Raw genomic sequence first — 18796 nt, 5'->3', positions numbered from 1 at the left:
TGTGAAAGGGTTTGGCTTGAGCCTGACCCCAAATCAGAACTTTCTCCACTGTAATCCTGTAGTCTAGCGCAAACCCTCCTCTCTTAATTCCCCCAAAGGCCTCCGGGCAAGCGTGGACGTGAGCAAGGTAGGTGCCAAGCCCATACTTGCTACCCCCGCAAGGATGGGCGAACTCGAAGAGGGGATGGATCGCTCTGAACCTGCGCCTCCGACGGGGCAGCTATGCCGGAGAGTGTACGTGGGGAGAGGAGAGGGGGCTCGGAGGCGGGAAGCGGACCGCGCTAAGACAAAGGGAGGGCCTGTCGAGGGAAAGCCCGGCAAGAGCAGAGGCTGCAGACGGAGGGCTAGAAGAAAGGAGGGGAAGGGAAGAAGTGGTGGACCAGAGGGTGTAGAGAAGGACGTGGGAGAAGAGCGAGCTCGGTGCGGGATGCAGCTGGGAGCAGAACCACAGAAGCCTGACTTGGGACACGGGAGGCAGAGTGCAGAAGTCCCGGCTCGAGCACGTGGGATCCTGGCTACAACACCCGGGACGCAGGGCGCTGTCAGTGGCCGCACTGACCGCTGGCTGGTTCTGGGGGTGGGTGAAGCCAGGTCCTGCAGGGCGCAGCTGGAGGTGAAGGGCCTAGCGGGGGAAGAGGGAGGGCGAGGGGGCGGAGGAGGAGGGAAGTAGCAGAGGGAGGGGTGTGGTGCCCCAGCCTCTAGCCCCAGAGGCAGCCTGGCAGCTGCCAGTCCACCCGCCACCCCGCGCAGAAGGACTCTGGCGCTCTCTCCCCGGGGGCCTGCGCAGTATCCTCCCCCCTATCCGCCGGAGGCTCTCCATCCCGCCAACTAGTTCTTGCGCCAAGGCCAAGTCTGCTTTTTTCTTGAACTTTCCCAGGACTCTAACCTAGGGTTGGATTCCACCGCCGGCTCCCGGACACCCGCTGCGGAAGCTGGGTGGGGAGGAGGCGTGACCAGAAAAGCACAGGGGCCTGAGCCAGCGGTGCTGGACCCTGGCTGGACCGAGCTTGCTTTCCTGCGTACCCAAAGCACGAGTGCTGGGGAGGGCTTTTCGAATTGACTGGAATTTTCCGGAGACAGAGTGTGGCAGTGCCCAGTCTTTGTTGGGGGGGTAGGGGGAGGGGAATGAAATGCGTGAATATGAGTGTTATTCTTCTCCCACACGCATGATTTTAATAGACCTATCAGTCACATCCCGACACATCTGCAGATCAGGCGCGCTGCGCCCGCAACTCCTTAAAAAAAAATTAATTCGTTTCATCTGCCTACTGGTGGGTTTGAGGGAGGGTGTCAAAGTCTCGGTGGCAACAATAAAAACGGGGCAGTGAGTTTTTTGTTTTTTTTTGTTTTTTTTTAAGTGAGGAAGAAAGAAAGGGGAAGAGGAGAGAGGGAAGGAGAGAGAGGAGAGGGGGCAGACGGGGGCTGGGGGGGGGGGGAACGAGACCATCAAGCAAATCACACTGCTTAGTTTACCGGTCAGTTTAGAAGCCACTCTGGTGCCCTACACAAAGTTATGCAAACTTTATCCAGCCGCCACAAAATACTGCTCCACTCGCCACAGATGGGAAACAAAATCGCACTAGTAGAATGGAACACAGCCCTGGCACTGGAAGTGAATTATCAAGGGAAAACGACCACAAAGAATCTCACGTGAACACAAATGTGCGTTGCTTGGTTAGGAACTGCATTTAGCCCTGAATTGGGCTCCAAGTAAGGTCTAGGAGAAAATTATCTCCACTTATTTTAACTGGAGAGAGCCTGCCTGGATCTGGCCTCAATCTTGAGAGGAGGCCTCCCTAATCCTCTGTCTTTGTTTTCAAATTAAGTCATTAGAGACTTTCTCCTAGTCTCTCACATCAGTAGAACCCAAAGGAAGGTGGCTTGGAGGCCTGGCACAAAGAATTCCAGCTAACTGGGTGGAGCTCAAATAGGGAACACAAAACACAAGGAATGAGGGGGCTGAGCTGTCTAGTATTTGCAAGATGACTAACTTTATGTGGTGTGCTTCACTTAAAGTGGGCCATAACTCCTGTGATGGTGAGCCCATAGCCAAGGCACAGGAACCTCAGAAGCCCAGGCATGAGAGAGGTGAGTGTGGCTATCCCTGCCTCCCACTGAAGCTGCTGTGGTTGGGAGCCGGTCAGCAAAGTCCCTTGTATATTAAGGGGAAGGTGGGCTGGACCTGAAAGTCCCCTAGAAGTTCCCTGAGGTGAACGGGGCTCTTTCCCTGACTGCCTGAGTGCGCTCCCCTCTTGGACTCCTAAGCAAGTAAACCAGTTCTGGAAATAACAGAGCAAAAACCCTAAAAGAAAAATGAAGAAAGGGAAAAGGGGGGGGGGTCATTTTATTACCTTATCAGAAAGCAGTGGGCATCATTCCTGAATCTCTTGCAATCAGGTTAAGGAATGAGGGGTTTAAGCAAAATCATCAAAATTACTTTTTTAAAAAAAAAATCATACATGTCACTTGTAAGATTAGCATTTATACGAAAGGATATTCTCCAATGTAGGCTGAGCTAAGGTCTTACTGAATCGGTAGAGTAAGTCTACTTTAGAATAGCTAGTCCATACTCATTCAAAAAAAAAAAGAAAAGAAAGAAGAAAAAGAAAAGAAACTAAGCGGGAAAATGAGGGGAAAGAATGCTGAAATTAGTATCATTTTCCACCTGGACTTAAGGAAAATGTCCTTCAAAAAATAGAATTTCATCCTAATGTCATGATTAATTTCAAAACATATTTGCTGCATATAAGTTTAAATGCAATATTTAATGCTGTCAGATTACCTGAAGACAAAGTTTTACAGAAAACTTTAAATTCCAGGAAAAAAAAAACCCTGCAATATACCAATAAACACCTAGAAAAAATATAATTAAAAATATTTAAAGCATCAAACAACCTCAAGATCTGGTCAGGAATAATAAAACACTGCATTCTGTGTTTACATTCCCTAGCAACCTGCATCCCGTTTCACACAGGAGAGGGGGGGGGTGCGTGTGTGTGTGTGTGTGTGTGTGTGTGTGTGTGTGTGTGTGTGTGTGTGTAAGAAAATCCGCAAATTTATGTTGCATTTTCCCAGAGAGGAAGAGGGAGGTGTTGGGATAGGACCTGGGTGAGGGACACAGTGGTGGTGCGCTCTGGGTCAGGATTGCTTCCTTGAACCACTGGAAGGTAATTTCACTTACAATCCCAATTACGGAGATATCAAAGGCACGCTGTCTTGGTGGTGATCGTTGTCCCCCATCCTTGGCCTCGTCCCACCAGCCCCATCATTGAGCACCGTCCTTTCTCCTTCCAACCAGGACCAAGCTGCCTCAAAAACTGCTACAGTAGGGGGAAGGGCAGAGCCACAGCAAAGAAATGCAAAAAGAAAAAAAAAATGCCAGGGCCAGGCAGTTAAACTGCGAAACTATTAGGAAGTACTTTGTAGTTACTTCCCTCTTGTGTTAACTTCAACTCTACAGAATAATCTCTGGAGTTTAGCTTCCTCTTTTCCCACTGAATAAAGCCATTGAAACGCTGCCCTCCGCTCGGTGGGGCTCCCTTACTCTTGGGCCCTATTGATAATTTCTCCGTCAACAGATTGCTAATTGTATTTTGAGCTCATAAATCATGCATATAAAATTAGCACGTTTCAATTTCATAGGGAAACGGCCTTTTCTCTCTTAGACGTATTGATTCAAATTTTGATGCATTTTGGAAAGGGGGGGGGTCTCTTTTTGTTTTTCTTTTTTAGATGAAAGACTTGCAGGCTATGTACATAATCTGACTCCTCCCCCCCCCTTACCGCAGCGCCTAAAATAAAAATGTCACAACGCATTTACAAGAAATAATACAAAACAAAACAAAAATGGAAATGCTCGGATACAGAGTTTTACAAAACCCAGAATATATCTCCACCGTCTGAGAGGGGATCGCGGTATAAATGAACCAACCAACCCAAAAGAGCGGTAACAACTACAAAAAACTTGTAAATGTTTGGGTCTGCCTTACTACATTTATAACAAGTGAGAACAGCTCGAGGTCAGTCACTCAGGCCTCAGGCAGAAGAGCCGGCGGATAGGAAACCCGGGAGAAAGTTACAGTGCCGGCAGTCATACAAAAGTTGGCATCGCCTCGCTGGGTTTTGTCTTTTGTCCTCCCGAGCCGAGAAAACGCCGTGTGCCTCCTCTGCGGACGATAAATACTGTACAAAAGGTCTCGTGAAAACACCAAAGTTCAGTCTAAGACGCCAGTCTGGTGTCAGCGCCTCGGAGTCCCGGCAAAGGTGAGAGAGAGGGCAGATGTCACCTGGTGCTCCGACCTCCAGAGCTGTCTTTTTACAGGAACGTGGAGTCGTCTGTACAAAGTCGAGCTCTGGAGGCTCCGGCGGCGCAGGCCTCACGCTCTTCGTCGCCGCGTCGGCGGCCTCGAGCCGCAGTGTCCCCGGCGTCCCCGCGGCGCTAGATATGCGTCAGGGGCACCGTGCCGTTGACACCCGCGCCCGCGCCCTGGTAGTGCTGTGGCAGCGAGTGCAGTCGGCTTTGGGCCGCGGCAGCCGCTGCAGCCGCCGGGTCTCCACCCTCGCCTGCGGGCAGGTACATGCTGATCATCTCGCGCAGGTCCCCGGGGCACGGCGCCCGCGAGTGAGCAGGGGCCGGCGGGCTGCCGCTGGGCTCTGACTTGACCAGCGAGCCGAGGGCACCGAGGGCACCCGACGATGCCGCCGCTGCAGCTGCCGCGGCCGCCACAGCCGAGTTCTGGTGCGCGCCGCCAGCAGCGGCGGCGGCGGCTGCTGCGGCGCCGTAGGGGATGCCACCGTAGCCCGAAGGCGACGCGCTCATGTAGCCCTGAGAGTTGGAGATGGGGCTGTACTGCAATGCGCCCATGTCGTAGCGGTGCATGGGCTGCGGGTTGTGAGGATGCGCGTGCGGATGGTGCGGGTGCGGGTGCGCCGGGTGCGCGTGAGGGTGCGCGCCGCCCGCGCCTGGGTGCTGCCCGTAGGCTAGCTGTGCCTCCTGCATCATGGCCGCGGCTGCAGCAGCCGCGGCTACCGAGCCCGGGTAGGCACCGTTGGCCCAGCCGTTGACGTGCGCATAGCCGCCTCCAGCCGCGCCGCCCGGGCTCTCCAGGCGCTGGCCCACCGCTGCCGCCCCGACGCCCACGCCCACGCCCATGGCCACGGCTGCGCCACCGCCACCTGCGCCGGCCGCCAGCAGCCCACCGGCCAGCGAGTACTTGTCCTTCTTGAGCAACGTCTTGGTCTTACGGCGCGGCCGGTACTTGTAATCCGGGTGCTCCTTCATGTGCAGCGCTCGCAGTCGCTTGGCCTCGTCGATGAACGGCCGCTTCTCAGCTTCAGACATGACCTTCCATTCGGCCCCCAGGCGCTTGCTGATCTCCGAGTTGTGCATCTTGGGGTTCTCCTGGGCCATCTTGCGCCTCTGTCCGCGGGACCACACCATGAAGGCGTTCATGGGCCGCTTAACCCGATCCTGGTTGGCCTTGGTGCCCCCGCCGCCACCGCCGCCCCCGCCCCCACCACCGCCCCCGCCCGCCCCGGCCGGGCCCGAGAGGTTCGTGGGCGCCTGGGCGCCGCCGGGCGAGTGCAGGTCGGTCTCCATCATCATGCTGTACATCTGGGCGGTTTGCGGGTTCACCTGCACCGCAAAGAGAGGGCCTGGAGCATAGACGGCCGGGTGGGGGTGGGTGGGTGGAGAGAGAGCCCAGAGAGACTGGGGGGGGGTTGCCTAACAGAGAGAAGGGGGTTGGGTGGAGGCAACAACAAAAAAGAGGCAAAAGCACACGCACTTAGCGCGGGTCCAGCTCGTAGGTGGAAAGTTTCTCTGGGTGCACAAATCACTTGCCAAAGAGGCCGTTGGCCGGGATCATCGCTGCCGCCGCTGCCGCTCCTGCAGTCCGGGCGCTCTCAGCTGAGCTGTGCAAACAGGTGCAGTCGTGGCCAAGTTGAGGTTCCACTTTCTGGGTTTGAAGCGGTGCCACCGGGCCCGACACCGAGTTCGTTACCTCTTCTTGGTTGCTCGAAGTCTCTTTACTGTGCTGGCTTCCTTGGCAGCTTCCAACTCTGGGGCCGCAACTTCTAGCAGGGCGGCGCGCCGCGTGCGCTGGGCATGTGCTGGTCCCAGGTGCCTGGGGGGAGCCAGGCGCTGAGGGGGACTCGAAGGGGGGTTTGGAGGGGGCGATCACCGTGCAGCCAGGGAGGGGGTTAGGGACAGCGGTGCGAGTGCCAACGCGTGCAGAGAGCCAGAGAGCTGGGCCGCTGCACGCAGGACAAGCTGTCTGCTGCCTGCCTGGGGCCGTGCGCTCGGAGCGGAGGCACACGCGGGGCCGGTGGCGCGGGGGGCCCAGCAGCCATACGCCGGGCCCGGGCTGCCATTAAATGAGCGCGCCGCGGCCAATGGGAGCCGGCGGCGGCGGTGATTTGCATGGCGCGCTGGCGAGTGACGTGGGGAGGGAGTAGATACACTGGGCGCGGGCGGCAGAGCAAGGAGGTGGAAGAGAAGGAGGGGGGGAGCAAGGGCAGGAAGGAGGGGGAAAAGGGGGCGCGGGGGGGCGGGGTCACAGCCACACTGCTTCCTGAGCGCGCGCGGCGGCGGCGACGGCGGCGAACTCGGAGCTCGCCCCCTTCTCCTCTCCCCGCCCTCGCGCTTCGAATGATTAACGATTGGGTTGAAAACCTAGAGGAAGAAAGAATCGCTGTCGGGGGAGGCGGGGAGTGTGGAGGGGGGTGGAATACAGCCTTGGGTCCTGTTTAAATGCGCTTGTTGGAGACCCAGCTCCTCCCCCCCATCCCCAGCCAGCCAACTCTGTGCCCGCAGGGAAGGGGAAAGTTGGAGGTAGAGGCCGCACTTTGCACTCAGCCAGAGTGCAGAATAACGGTGGTGCCAGAGGAGATCTTCCCAGGGGCAGCTTAAGCCCAAAGCACCACTGCTGGTTTCCAAGCTAGGCAATCTCCCCCACTCACGGAGCTCAGTACATTCTCCAGAGCCTGCTCTAGCAAAGACCTTTCCAGCTCCAGGATCTATAATTCGGGTCTGGATGGAGGTGCGGCCGCTTTTGTGTGGTGCAGGGATCATAGCTCCCTTATCTACCCTGAACTTTCTTGCGGGGACGGGGGGGGGGGTGTCTTTTAATGGATCAGGATGTTATAGTAAAAAACTCTTCCCAATTTACTTTTTCTTCTTGAATTCCTGCGAAGGTCAAAAAAACAAGATCTGGAATCTAGTTACTCCAATAGAAAAAAAAAAGTTAATTGAAAGAGCAAAGGAACCTACCCCACTCTTTCTGGAGCGATTCTCCCATAAGCTGCTTGCCAAAGGCCTTCGAAACTCTGTACTCAGGGTTTAGAAGGGGTGCCTCTGATCGCGTGACAGTATTGCCTTTTTGTTATGTTTTGTTTCTTACTACGTTGTGAAAAAAAAAAAAGGCCAGTTCTGGGGATGAGCAAAACATAAACCACAGACGGCTGTAATTCTTGAATCTCAGAACGAGTATGCTTCTGGGATGTTCAAGAGATTTCCAACCTAACCTCAGACTGCCATTTCCAAGAGAAAGATGGAGATTTGATTTAAAAGCTTCTTCCAGAAAAACCCTTAGAGTGCAGAAGTTCTTCCGCCGTCCTGGGGCGGGGTGGGGTGGGGGTGGGAACAGAGGGTGCCTCCAGAGCTCGCTGTTGGGCTAGGCTGGTCTGCTGGCCTGCAGACCTCCCGGTGTGTAATCCAAAGACTCTTCTGTGGCAGAGATAAAGGATAATGGCAAGAATAAGGGTGTTCCAGTATATTGGGCGCTGAACATGTGACTGTTCTTTTTTCTGTTAACAAAAAATAGCTGAGGCTGTGAATTTCCCGACCCCACTGCTCCCTTGCTATGATTATTACATGTTTATTTTTTATTTTATTTTAATCCCAAGTTGTTATAGCACAGTGCAACAGCAAAGCCGACTGAGCTTTCATTTCAGGCCATCCAGTACTTACTAGTAAACTCATCAAATAATATAGAATTATGCTAGAAACATTGTTTCATATTTTTATAAGCATCTAGGTTATAGACTATTTTTCAGCTACTTTCTTATTTCAGCAATCAAGTTTATTAAACCTTTTGATTTGTTTCATGAACTCCCTACAAATATCAGTTACATTGTAAATGAACAAAACGAACAGGAATATTGTTTAAGAATTTGGTAGAGCCATTTTCCTTTGATAATCTAGGAGGCGATGGGTGTGCAGAGATCCACTGTGTTAGGGGAAGTCAACAAGACTGAAATAAAAGAAACGGTTTACAAATTATAAACTATATTATCCACTTAGCAATTGAAAGATTTCTTTCCTGTGCTTTTCAATTTAGATTTTAAACTAAATAGCCAGAGACCCCCTGAAAATGCTTTGTATGAATCAAGCTTGGCACATTATTTTCCATATCAATGGGGCAATTTATTTTATAAACACCCTGCACTCCAGTGAGCTTTGCAGGAATGCTTTATGCTTTGGGGAACTTGGATAGATGACTTTGAAATGGTCTCATTTCTTTCTACCAAGCCCTGAACATTGTTTCCAAATGGGATGTTACCCTTGTTTCCCAGAACATCTAAATAGTAGGTAAATGGCGTCACATTGCAGGCAACCATGTTGGTGCTTGTCACTCAGGGCACGGCACTTCAGAAGCCCCATTTAGTAATAAACTGTTGCCAGCCTAAGCCAGTAAAAACCCTATGGGTGCCCACCTGCAGAAGTAGGAAATCAGAGATGCAGGTGTAACTTGTTGCCAAGTGACAGAAGATTGGCAGCATCAGCCTGTGCCAACTAAGTGGTGGTGGGCATGGTGTGCCAGACCTCCTTGTGCCTTCTATCCTGGCATGAGCAGTGAGAAGCTTTGCAACTGCTGTCAGTGACAACTTCTGGAAGCTTCTGCTCCTTGTTTCTTCTATGCTCACTTTCCCCAATGGCTCTTCTTACAAAAAAAAAAAGACTAAAACCAGTTTGATAAATATTTTTGTCTGCTTCCCATTCTCCCGACCAGCTTGGTGGGGCTGCCTCCCAGTCCACCAGCCTAATGCCATCCTACAAACTATATCCTTGAGGATTTGAAGACTGACTATACTATGTCCAAGTAACACTAGAGAAAGCCCAGAATCCAAGGCAAGGATTGGTTTCACTGATGACTGACCAATTTTACTCTCTCAGCAACTCAGAAATTTCACTGTGCCATTGCTCAAAATGCCAAAGACCGACTAGAAAAGTGACTAAGTTTTTAATCCAACCAGTGGTTACAATCCTCAGAAAATTCATGTCGACCCATTGCTAGAGGAAATGATGCATGCATGTAGTATATGTATCTGTGTCTGTATATGTAAATGAACATAGATGAATTATGAAAGGGTGTATATATGGAAATGGTATGTTTAAGCTTTTGCACAAAAACCCTGACTTTCAAATAAACCGAGTCCTGAATTTTAAACACCTGGGTTTTAAACTTGAACCCCTGGCATAGAATAACCAGTACTTTCACACACCTTTGTGCTCTTGAGAAATCTTTGACTCACAGAGAGCCCCTGTAGACAGAACCCCTTGTTCCCTTTTTTGGAGGACTGGTTCTCAGACATCTATATGTGGATTTCTATGCTCAGCGTTAGTCTCAAGCTTCGAACAAGTTGTGTAGGCTGAGGTTCTTGGGAACCGTGCAAGACTAGAAATTATTCAATGGGAGGTCCAGACTGTCTGCTCTGGTGACAATCCCCTGATCGTGCTCAGAACAAGATTGTCTAAAGGTTGATGGGGCACTTGGACAGAGGACACGACTACCGGTAACTGCCAGGGGCAAAGACTTCCAGGCTCTGCTCTGATGTACCTTCTAAAGGCTGAGAGAATAGTTGAAGACCTCTAGCGAGCCGGCAGTTTCTAGGCTGAACTGTGGAGGGAGAAAGTAATGTTTAGGAAGAGGCCCCAAAGTAAACTCGGGAGAGGGAAAAGAACACTACAAGTTGGAAAAGAGCCTCCGAGGTCACCTCCACCAACAGGAGGCGCAGATTATAGGCCACGTGGGAGGAGAGCAAATCCGAGAGGGGCGGGCATGGAGGTTGTGACTCCATCCCGGGACCTGCAACAGGAGTGGTGGGCAGCGCTCTGGGACACCGCGAAGCCCCTAGGCCTGTCAGTGTGGACCCTGCCGCGGCGCGGGCCGCGATCGCCGTCTGCTGGCCGCCACCACCTTCTCCGTCCTCGCGGAGCCACCTCGGACTGTCACCTGTGTGGCGGAGGCGCCCCTAGCCCAGCTATGGCTATCTCAGCGTCACCTGAGGGTTGGCCGCCCGCCAGTTCAGTGTTTGAGTTTTAGCGTGCGCCTCTGACCCCGGTCAGGGTGGTGGTGGGGTGGGGGGAGGGCATCTCTACTCCTGGGTCGTCTCCAAGCCCTCTCAGCCGATCTCCTGGGCCCAGTCCGGACTAGTTTGGGGGATTCTTCGCAAACAGCCAAAGGTGCCCAGTTACAGAGTTGTGTGGTTCGTTCGTTGTTGCTGATTTGTTTAAAAGGGGGAAAGAAACAAAATCGAGATAAAGGGGAGAAGTCGGGGGAGGGGACAAAGGAAGATAATCACTCGCAAGTGAAGAACTTTGGGAGATCCCGCGCCTTTACCAGTATTCCTCACAGCCCTTCTCTCCCGAGCCGCTCTCAATTAGAAAGCAGACTCCTCTCCTCCGAACGGGCGCCTGAGTTTAGAGAGCCGCTGCAACTGCGCCTGTGGGAAAGGGGCAAATAAAGTACTCGCGTCTAGGCTTCCAGGCTCCGGTTCCAGCTGTGAGCGTGGCGACCGGCACACACAACCCAGAGCTGCACTGCGTGTGCGTGCATGCCTCCTGGTTCTCTGGGTGGAAGCATTCGGAGAATCTCTGGGAGCTTCGAGTAGGGGCTCACCCTGTGAGCAGTGCTCACACATATAATTCAAATTTCACAGCTGACCTGCTCTGAAAACCTCAATCAGCTTCTAATTGAAGGGAAAACAAAATATTGCTTCCCTACAGCAGAGCTAACGATTTAATCATTATATCAGACATTATAGCTTTTAATTAGGCTAATGCTGATACTGTATGGAAAGAGATAATTCAACACAGTTCTTGATGAATTCTGTAATTGGGTTAACGGCGGAGCAGTCGGGGGAGAGACGTCAATATTCAAGCTGCGTCTGTAGCCACCAGGTTTATGAATGAAAGAGGGAGGAAAGCCTGGAACCCGAGGGGGCATCGCGCCCTCTCTCCCCAGAGCTGCGGGTGCTGGAGGAAGAGGCGACCGAGATGCCAGCGGGGCTGGGCCGCTGCTGGGTGCCAGGCCTCGCGGGTTTGGAACCGAGCGCCCACTTTTGCCGCCTGAAATCTGACAAGAATTTCAGCAGGCCTACCTTGCTGATACACCTGGGCACCAGATGTCCGAATCTATCCACTTAGCCCAAACCCATTCCTACCGGAGGGTTGAGCCTCCAGCATCTAGCTATTACTTGCCTTTCCATCTAGTGCCCTTTGAAAGCGCTAACGATGACCATGGCTCCGACCCATCGCAAGTGCCGCCTGGGCGTCCACAGCACAGCGCCCCTGGCACTCTGCAGAGAACAGCTCTACCCACGCGGTTCTCTATGTGCACCTTGGGTGCGCCAGGCTCTGGTGGTATTGCAGACTGTTGGCATTCCTGTGTCAATGCCGACAGAGAAAGGGCAGATCTAGTGGGTACCCAGGCTTGTGCCCAATCTTGTGCCCCTTGCCCTTGGCTGAACCGGTTGCTTGGCCTTGGGCTGCAGAAGAAGGTTAGCAATTAGAGGGTGTGGGCCAGCTTCCCTTCCTACAAAAGAACGGGAAAGAAAAAAATCCGTTTGGACTCGCCTGCGGGAAGCAAATTGTGCCAGGGTGACCCCCTCCTCTCCCTTCTCATTCTCTCTGCCAAGTAGGGCCTGGACTAGATGCTGTCTCAGGGTCAACCTGCCACGGCGCTCCAACCGGCTTCTCTGAGGTGCCGCCTTCAGTTGCGCTGGGACCGACTTTCCTTGCCACCCTCTTTTGCCTTTAGATTTCTACCACACTCAAAATCTGTGCTCAAGCTGCTAATCGGAATCTGACCCTGCTTAGAGGTGGGCTGTGGTGAGCCTCGGGCTTTGAGGAGAGGCGCAAACGCCTCTGTAATTTGGTTGCGCTTTTCCGAAAAGTCAAGGAAGCGGCCTTTCCGCTGTTTTAACCCAGATGTTTTCAGGGTGTAATTTTTTTTTATGTACTTTAAAAATTTCTGCCGCCGTTCTTAAATTTTTCTCTTAGTCTTTGGTTTAACTACATCAGCACAATATTCTCCTTCAAGATAAATATACTGTATTGTGATTCATCCGTGTCGTATTTTGTCAGCAATTACTGCAAAATTAAATGGGTCACTGTGAAAGTTTCATTTACTCAACCCCCCATAATTAACAGTTTGAATACACCTTTTTTACATTGTGCAAAAGTTGTAATTTTCCAATGCATGTTGTGTCTTCCCGATAAAGAATGCTGGTTAAGTTAGATGTGATCATGAGAATTCAAAGCTCTCCTCCCAGTGGAGGGGTGCTGGGCTTTTCCCTAAGACCATAGAAAGCTCGTGCACAAGATCAAACTTTTCTGATCAGTGGAGCTTCGCGACTGCTCAAATACAGATTTGCAGAGGGTAAATGCGGAAGGATGGAAGGGGTCTGATTAAGGGACATTCCCAAAGAAACCTCTAACACCAGAATTCTTAGGCTGAGCAGACAAACCTGCAGTATCTGCTGCCTGGAGATACTGGCGGGCAAGGTGAGTTATGACACACTAGAAGGTGGGAATGGTAACCATCCCATCCTATCTGAAATGATGCTTCAGCCCATAGAGCCCAAGGGCATCCCTGACCAGGGCTGTGTGCAAGAAGCCGCCTTTGGAGTACGCATGGCCCTCTCTCATATTCTCTCTCATTAGCCCCCAAATAGAAAAGGCATCCCTCACAAGAGGAGACAAGTCATAAGGAATTTTTATATGAAGAGGAATACCGTGAAATCAGAGATGCTATGTTTTTTTTTTCCCTTCCAGGCCATGCCAGTTATTGCAAATTAGATTAGCTGCACAGGCTGCAATATAAACACGGCACGAGGTTCACGCCAGTGAAAGCCCGTCCACTCCAATCTTGCCTTTCATCGGAACGGCTCACATAAATCACATCTTGTCCTTTAATACACTTTTCAGTGAGATTAAAACATCACTCTGACACAATTTCAAGCCCTTTCAGTCATATGCCCCGCTTTACTTCAGAAAGTAGCTAACAGGAAAAGGGGGTCTGCAGATATCTCCAGGCTGTGGGGAGAACTTCGCGGCCCTGTGAGGGGCTAATGGAGGACCCCTTGGCCCCATCTGAACGCCATTCATCTTCCCTTGCAAAGATACAAACCAGCTGGTTCTCCAGCAGAAATCAGATTTCTCTGGGGTTGGAGAGAGAGAGGCCAGTTGACTGACTGTGTGTGCACAGGGGCTTTTGGGGGCAACACTCTCCGGACAGGGGGGTTGGAAAAAGATCATGGCCCACCTTCTGGGGGCCCAGGACTCTAGACCTTTTGGGGAAGGAGGTCCAAAGGCACAGGGGCGGTGGGGGGGCATGTAGGGTTTCAGGTGGTCTTTGAGTCCTAAATCTTCCCTTAGGAGTGGAGGGGAAAAGAGATGAGGTTACTATAAAATTGGCTAAGAGCTAAAATCAGTACCCCTCACTGTCTCCCCAAAATGACTCCTCTCTCCCTCAGGGACTGGCCACCTGGGTCAGGCGCTGAATTTGAATTTCAGAAAGACAAAGAATCCTAGCAGGCAACAGGAGAGGGGTGTCTGGACTCCAGCTCTTTTCATCCTTTCGTTTTCTCAAATTGTGCTTGTAACTCAGAATGCCCAGACATGACTTCTGGAGGGCAGACTGGACACCCCCCCCAGGGGGCTGCGCCTGTTGATTCTCTGCTCAGTCAGCCACGGGAGTATTCTCTCTCAATACCCCTGCAGGGTTGGGTTCATTGCTGGGAGGAGCAAGTGAAGATAGGAAATCCTGAAGGTCACCTCCTTCCATCTCAGTCCCTCTTTCCAGCCCCTTACTCAGTGTCTAAGTCTTTGGCTCTATCTCTTTTACTAGGACCCAGCAGGAAGCCACCTGGTGACTTTCTGTTCAACTTCACTGGGCACCTGAACATCCCCCATGGGAGTCCTTGTTCAGGTAGAGCCACCCTTGCTCCACTCAAAATCTCATATGCAAGGAAACCTGACAGAGTCCAGGGAAGAGGGGCAATTCCCCTCTCCTCAGGATTCTGAACTTGACCGTAGGCGGTATTCACAGCCCAGTTCGACTTGGCCTGTGGCCGATGTCCGCGGTTTCCACTCTGCTACCAGTGGCATCCACCCACCAGGCTGCAGGGGATAAGACTACTGAGGACCAAGCAGGACTCCTCCGGCTCCAGCCCAAGCCACTGAGGAGGGGAGTGTTCCTGGGGTTCCTCTGAACCTACTAGGGTGCCGTGAATGCAGCCCCCTTCTAAGGCCAGCTTCTCACAAAGGCGCGTCCAGAAAGCCGGGCCCCTCTGCACTGCAGGAAATCAATGGCACAAAGCGAGCTTTTAATGGGTTAATTGACTAGAGGCCTCTATCGCGTTCAAACACCTGTTTCCTGCCAGCAGCGGCGGCCTGTCTGGTCTCTGCCTAGGTCGATGCTGCAGGCTCTGCCCCGCCTTGTTCATCGAATCTAGGCCACGCCGAAAATTCATCTCACCTCTGAAAGTCGCGGCATACTCCACTCGCTGGCTAGTCGAAATGGGCAAAAGAGGGGGCAGATGAGGGTAGCCAACTAGGGCCTGGAGACTTCTGAGTGCGCCCAACAAGTTCAACCCAAAGCCGAACGGTGCGCTTTTGCTTGACGAGGGAGGACCCACTACCCAGGCAGGGTCTTTGGGTCCCGGTTACCCCTACCTAGGGCGGCCCCCTCAGCTGTGCGTACTCAGGATCGCTCTCCAGGAGTCCTCCTCTAGTCGGCGCGACTTCCACCGCGCCAAAGCAGCTACTGGGCAGGCACCCGGTCCAAAGGCTCTCTCTGAGTGTCGAGGGCTCCCGGATGATTGATTTTCTTTTAGTAACAGAATTAATACAGTCAAGTCTGTCGGTCAGTCAAAGTTAAATTGATTCTTTGCCCAAAACACCTCTCACCAAGTGGCACGCGCTTCAACATGTTAATTTTTAGAAGGTTATTTTCAACCCGTGGGTTAAGTTCTTGGCGCTGCCTAAAGTGGTGGCACAGAGCCGCCAGCCTGGTCTTGGCAGGGCCGGGGGCGTGGCAAGGACAGACGACCCCAGTGGTAGGGGCACCAACATCCACTAAATCTTGCCCCCAAGGCCACTGTCTGGACCTCCCTCCACCTCGGCTCCTAAGGGCGATCTACCTACATATGGCTTGGGACAGTTGGGCGGTGGCCAATCCAAAAGGCTGAGGAGCAGCAGAGTAGTGAACTCACAGATAAGAAAATGACCAGTAAACCCACGAGACCGCTTGCGAAGGTCACCGCCTCACGGGGCCGCTCAGCGTTGAGGCCAGAAGGCTGCGAGCACCTAGCATATCCTCTCGGAAAGGTTCCGCGGTGACCGGCTCCCCTCCCGCTCCTCGCCCGCCGCCTGTCCCTCCTCGGTTGGTGAAGCTCCCGCGCGCGCGAGTTCGAGACACACTTACAGTTAGTTCTTCCTGCAGCCCGGCGGGTCCGCACCGCTTGGCCGGCCTGTACCTCCGCAGCCCTGCCTGGTTGCGGGCCGCGTGGGACCGGGGCGCCCCGCAGGCCCAAGCGCACGCGCTGAAACCCGCGGACCCCGGCCCGGCCAAGCTCCTGGCGGCGATGGCGCCCGCGCCACGCGCACGCACACTCACACGCTCACCCCCGCTCGCACACTCGCTAGCACAAGCTCCTCGCTCCTCGCTCGGCACACACACTCGCAGACGCACACACTGCAGGCGAGAGAGACAAGAAAATGAAATTTATTATTGATAGAAAAGACTCGCAAGACAATTTCAGGTTATTGTTTCTCTCTGGAAAAGGGGGATCCCGCCACATAATGAAGCGCCTTTTGTGTGGCACTGAACAATACCAAACAAGTATTCTAATAAATAGCCGCGTTTTTGTTCCTGCTCGGCAGTGAATAGAAGGGAGCCGTTGCTTCGCTAGCAGCTGGGACGCCGAGGCGAGCGGGGAGGTGGAGCCGCCGCTCGCCCTCTTCTAGCCGCTCCCCAGCCGGGTCCCCGCCGCTCCCCCATTCGCCCTCGCCTGCAGCCCCTCCCGCCGGCCCGACGGCAGAGGTTCGAGACCCTGAGACCGCAGGGATCCCGTACCTTCCCCCAGGGGCGATCGCACTCCCCCCTGCCCCGCCCGTCGTCAGCTGTCACTTGTGGCATCCCACGAGCGGCGACTTTCACCTGGAGCGGCTCTCCCGGCTTTCCCTACCTCTCGTGGGGGGGGGGACGCCCCCATCGGTACTCCTGAGTCAGCGCGGTCATTGAGAGGGATCTGAACGGCGCACCCCCTCCGCCCCCTCCGCGATCTCACTGTGGGCTCTCTCGGCTCTGTTCCGGGCTGGAGCTTTGTTGTCTCACCCAGGGGATACCTTGACCGTGGGCGCCGAGCCAGGCCTCCCCCGGAGCAGCGAGGGCAGCACCCCCCCACACACACCCGCGCTCCTCAACCCCCCCTCCCTCCAGTGCTGCTCCCTCTACCAAGGGGAGCAACAGAACGAAAGCCGGTGTCTAAAGATTAATGGGTGGACACAAAGCTCTTCAGGTTTTTTTTTTTTTTTGTTTTTTTAAAAAAAAAAAAGTCGCCCGGACTGGAGTCTGGTGTCCCGGTGAGCACGGCGGGAAGGAGCCCGGAGTAGCTGCTCCGAAGCTGTCGCCACAGGCAGCGAGGCCAGCGAGTTTGCAGCGGAGTACCCACCCTCCCTCCCAATATTCTGTCACTCCCTCTCATGGCGGGTCCCTGTACCCAGTCTTTGCTGTAAGGCTGAAGCTGCCCGCCAGCCCATTGCGAAGTATGGCCTTGTGGCCCCGGGAGCCCGGGAGTAGTGCCGGAGAGAACCACTGAGAAGGCGCCGGGTTGCCGCCGCTCAAGTTTCGCTTCCAGTTTCTCTCCGCTACCCGGTCTCCCTCTCCCATTAGGTCACCAACTATGGGAAGATGTCAGCACTTTGGACTTAAGACCTACACACTCGGTGGCACCTGGAGACGTCTCAAAAGCAAACTTTTTTTTTTCTTAAGGGGATGACCCCAAGTTCTGCCCAAAGAATTTACAATTCCCTGACAACCTAAGAAAATATGCTAATGTTAAAAAGAAATGTACAAACACAGCACACGTGACCGTATCAAGCGTTTGCTCACCCCATCGGGGTGCTGTGGGTGTGTACTTCTCCTGTGGACACACGTATGCCTCTCCCCCTCCCCCCACTGCTGTCAGCTGAGGTTTTCAGCAGAACCGTGACTGGCTCTAATCTCGGAGACAAAAACCCACATGACTTTCCCTCCATGGATCTTAATCTAGGCAAGCACTTTGTCATGTGTAAATTATTTCTTAATCGGACTGAGAGGTTTCGAAGCGCAATTCAGGACTTAGTGTTCTGGGAATCGCCGAAGATTGACGTGCTGCCTAGGAACACTTGCCCTGGTAGAAAGGCTTCCCTGCACCAGACTCCTTGGTCTGACAGAGAAGGAGGAAAAAGCCGGTGGTGGAGTTCCTTGGGGAAGCCTTTTTTTTCCCCCCAATCCACCTCTAAGAAACCCTTGGAGTTTAAAGTAATTTAGCTCAGTTATTCCAAATGTCGGTAACACCAGGGAGAGGGACTTTGGTCCTGGCTGTTTTTTTAAAACCCGAGTTTGTGCAGGAATCTGGGGGCAGGAAATGCGGAGATTCTTCGGAGTTGGAGCCATTCCAGCAGACACGGGAAGCTCTTTCCTTTTGTATGGAAAATGGAAACATTTTGGAATCCAGATTTAAAACTTTGACTTATATTTTACATGTTAAATCACTGAAAGATTGGGTACAACAGCGCATAAAGCCTCAGAACCTGCAAATATTTGAATGGTTTTTGTAAGCGGAGCAGCTGCCAGTCAGCTGGCTTTGACAAGCTGCCACAGTTTTGTCATTTAATAGTGGGTGTTAGCCTAAGTGCAAAACACTCTGGCAAACAGATGTCAAACCCGTATCAATGGGGGTTGTGAAGTGGAGTTTAACCCACATCACGGGGAACTGGTTGTGCACACCAGTGCAGAGAAGATGCAGGATCCTGGGAGTCACAGCCTGGTCCTAGGCACTGGACAGAACAACTTCGGAAGTCTGTTCAAACCAGGACTTGCCTCTCCGGTGCTAAAAGGGGAGAAGCCTAGGGTCAACCAGTTTTGCAGGTTCTGGGGGTGATCAGATGGTATGCCTCTCCCTCGCTTCCCTGTGTAGTCCCCAGTTCCGGTTCTGCAGACCTTGGCTGCTCTTTGCGAATCCGAATGGACACTGCAGAGAGCCTGGTGCCCACGCGCTTTCCTTGGCCGCTGCAGCAAGCCTTTCTCGGCTTTCAGAGGGAGAGTGGGCCTGCCGAAATCTCAAAAAGGCCTGTGGTTGAGGCAGGGTCCACAGCAAATCTATGGCCACCCTAAGTCTGAGCCAAGGAGGTCTGGAGCCTAGCGCAGAGTGCCTGCATTAGTGTTACTGGCGGACCCGGTTTTGTCTACTGCCATGGAAGACAGAAGGAACCAAAAGAGGCGACATTCCGAATTCAAGGCGGAGA

The 18796-nt window shown here is 53.2% G+C and overlaps 1 protein-coding gene and 1 long non-coding RNA gene across 2 annotated transcripts in view; both read right to left on the bottom strand.

Annotated features, from left to right (window-relative positions):
* Positions 1 to 15872, bottom strand: part of LOC142857618 (uncharacterized) — a 46017-nt gene extending 30145 nt beyond the window's left edge. Inside the window, exon 1 of the long non-coding RNA XR_012911841.1 lies at positions 15711 to 15872. This is a non-coding gene — a long non-coding RNA (uncharacterized LOC142857618). The remainder of the gene's footprint in view (positions 1 to 15710) is intronic.
* On the bottom strand, positions 3854 to 6358 carry Sox1 (SRY-box transcription factor 1). The gene has a single exon (XM_075986168.1). The coding sequence runs from the start codon at positions 5612 to 5614 to the stop codon at positions 4439 to 4441; it is 1176 nt and encodes a 391-aa protein (XP_075842283.1). The 5' UTR covers positions 5615 to 6358; the 3' UTR covers positions 3854 to 4438.
* Positions 15873 to 18796: the final 2924 nt, after the last annotated feature.

Source organism: Microtus pennsylvanicus, chromosome 9, assembly GCF_037038515.1.
Source record: "Microtus pennsylvanicus isolate mMicPen1 chromosome 9, mMicPen1.hap1, whole genome shotgun sequence".
Classification (NCBI taxonomy): Eukaryota; Metazoa; Chordata; class Mammalia; order Rodentia; family Cricetidae; genus Microtus; species Microtus pennsylvanicus.
Note: the sequence above shows the minus strand (reverse complement) of the source record. Positions and strands in the feature narration are given on the sequence as shown.

Coding starts and splice junctions, on each gene's coding strand:
- Sox1 (XM_075986168.1), bottom strand. CDS start 5,614: ATGTACAGCATGATGATGGAGACCGACCTGCACTCGCCCGGCGGCGCC.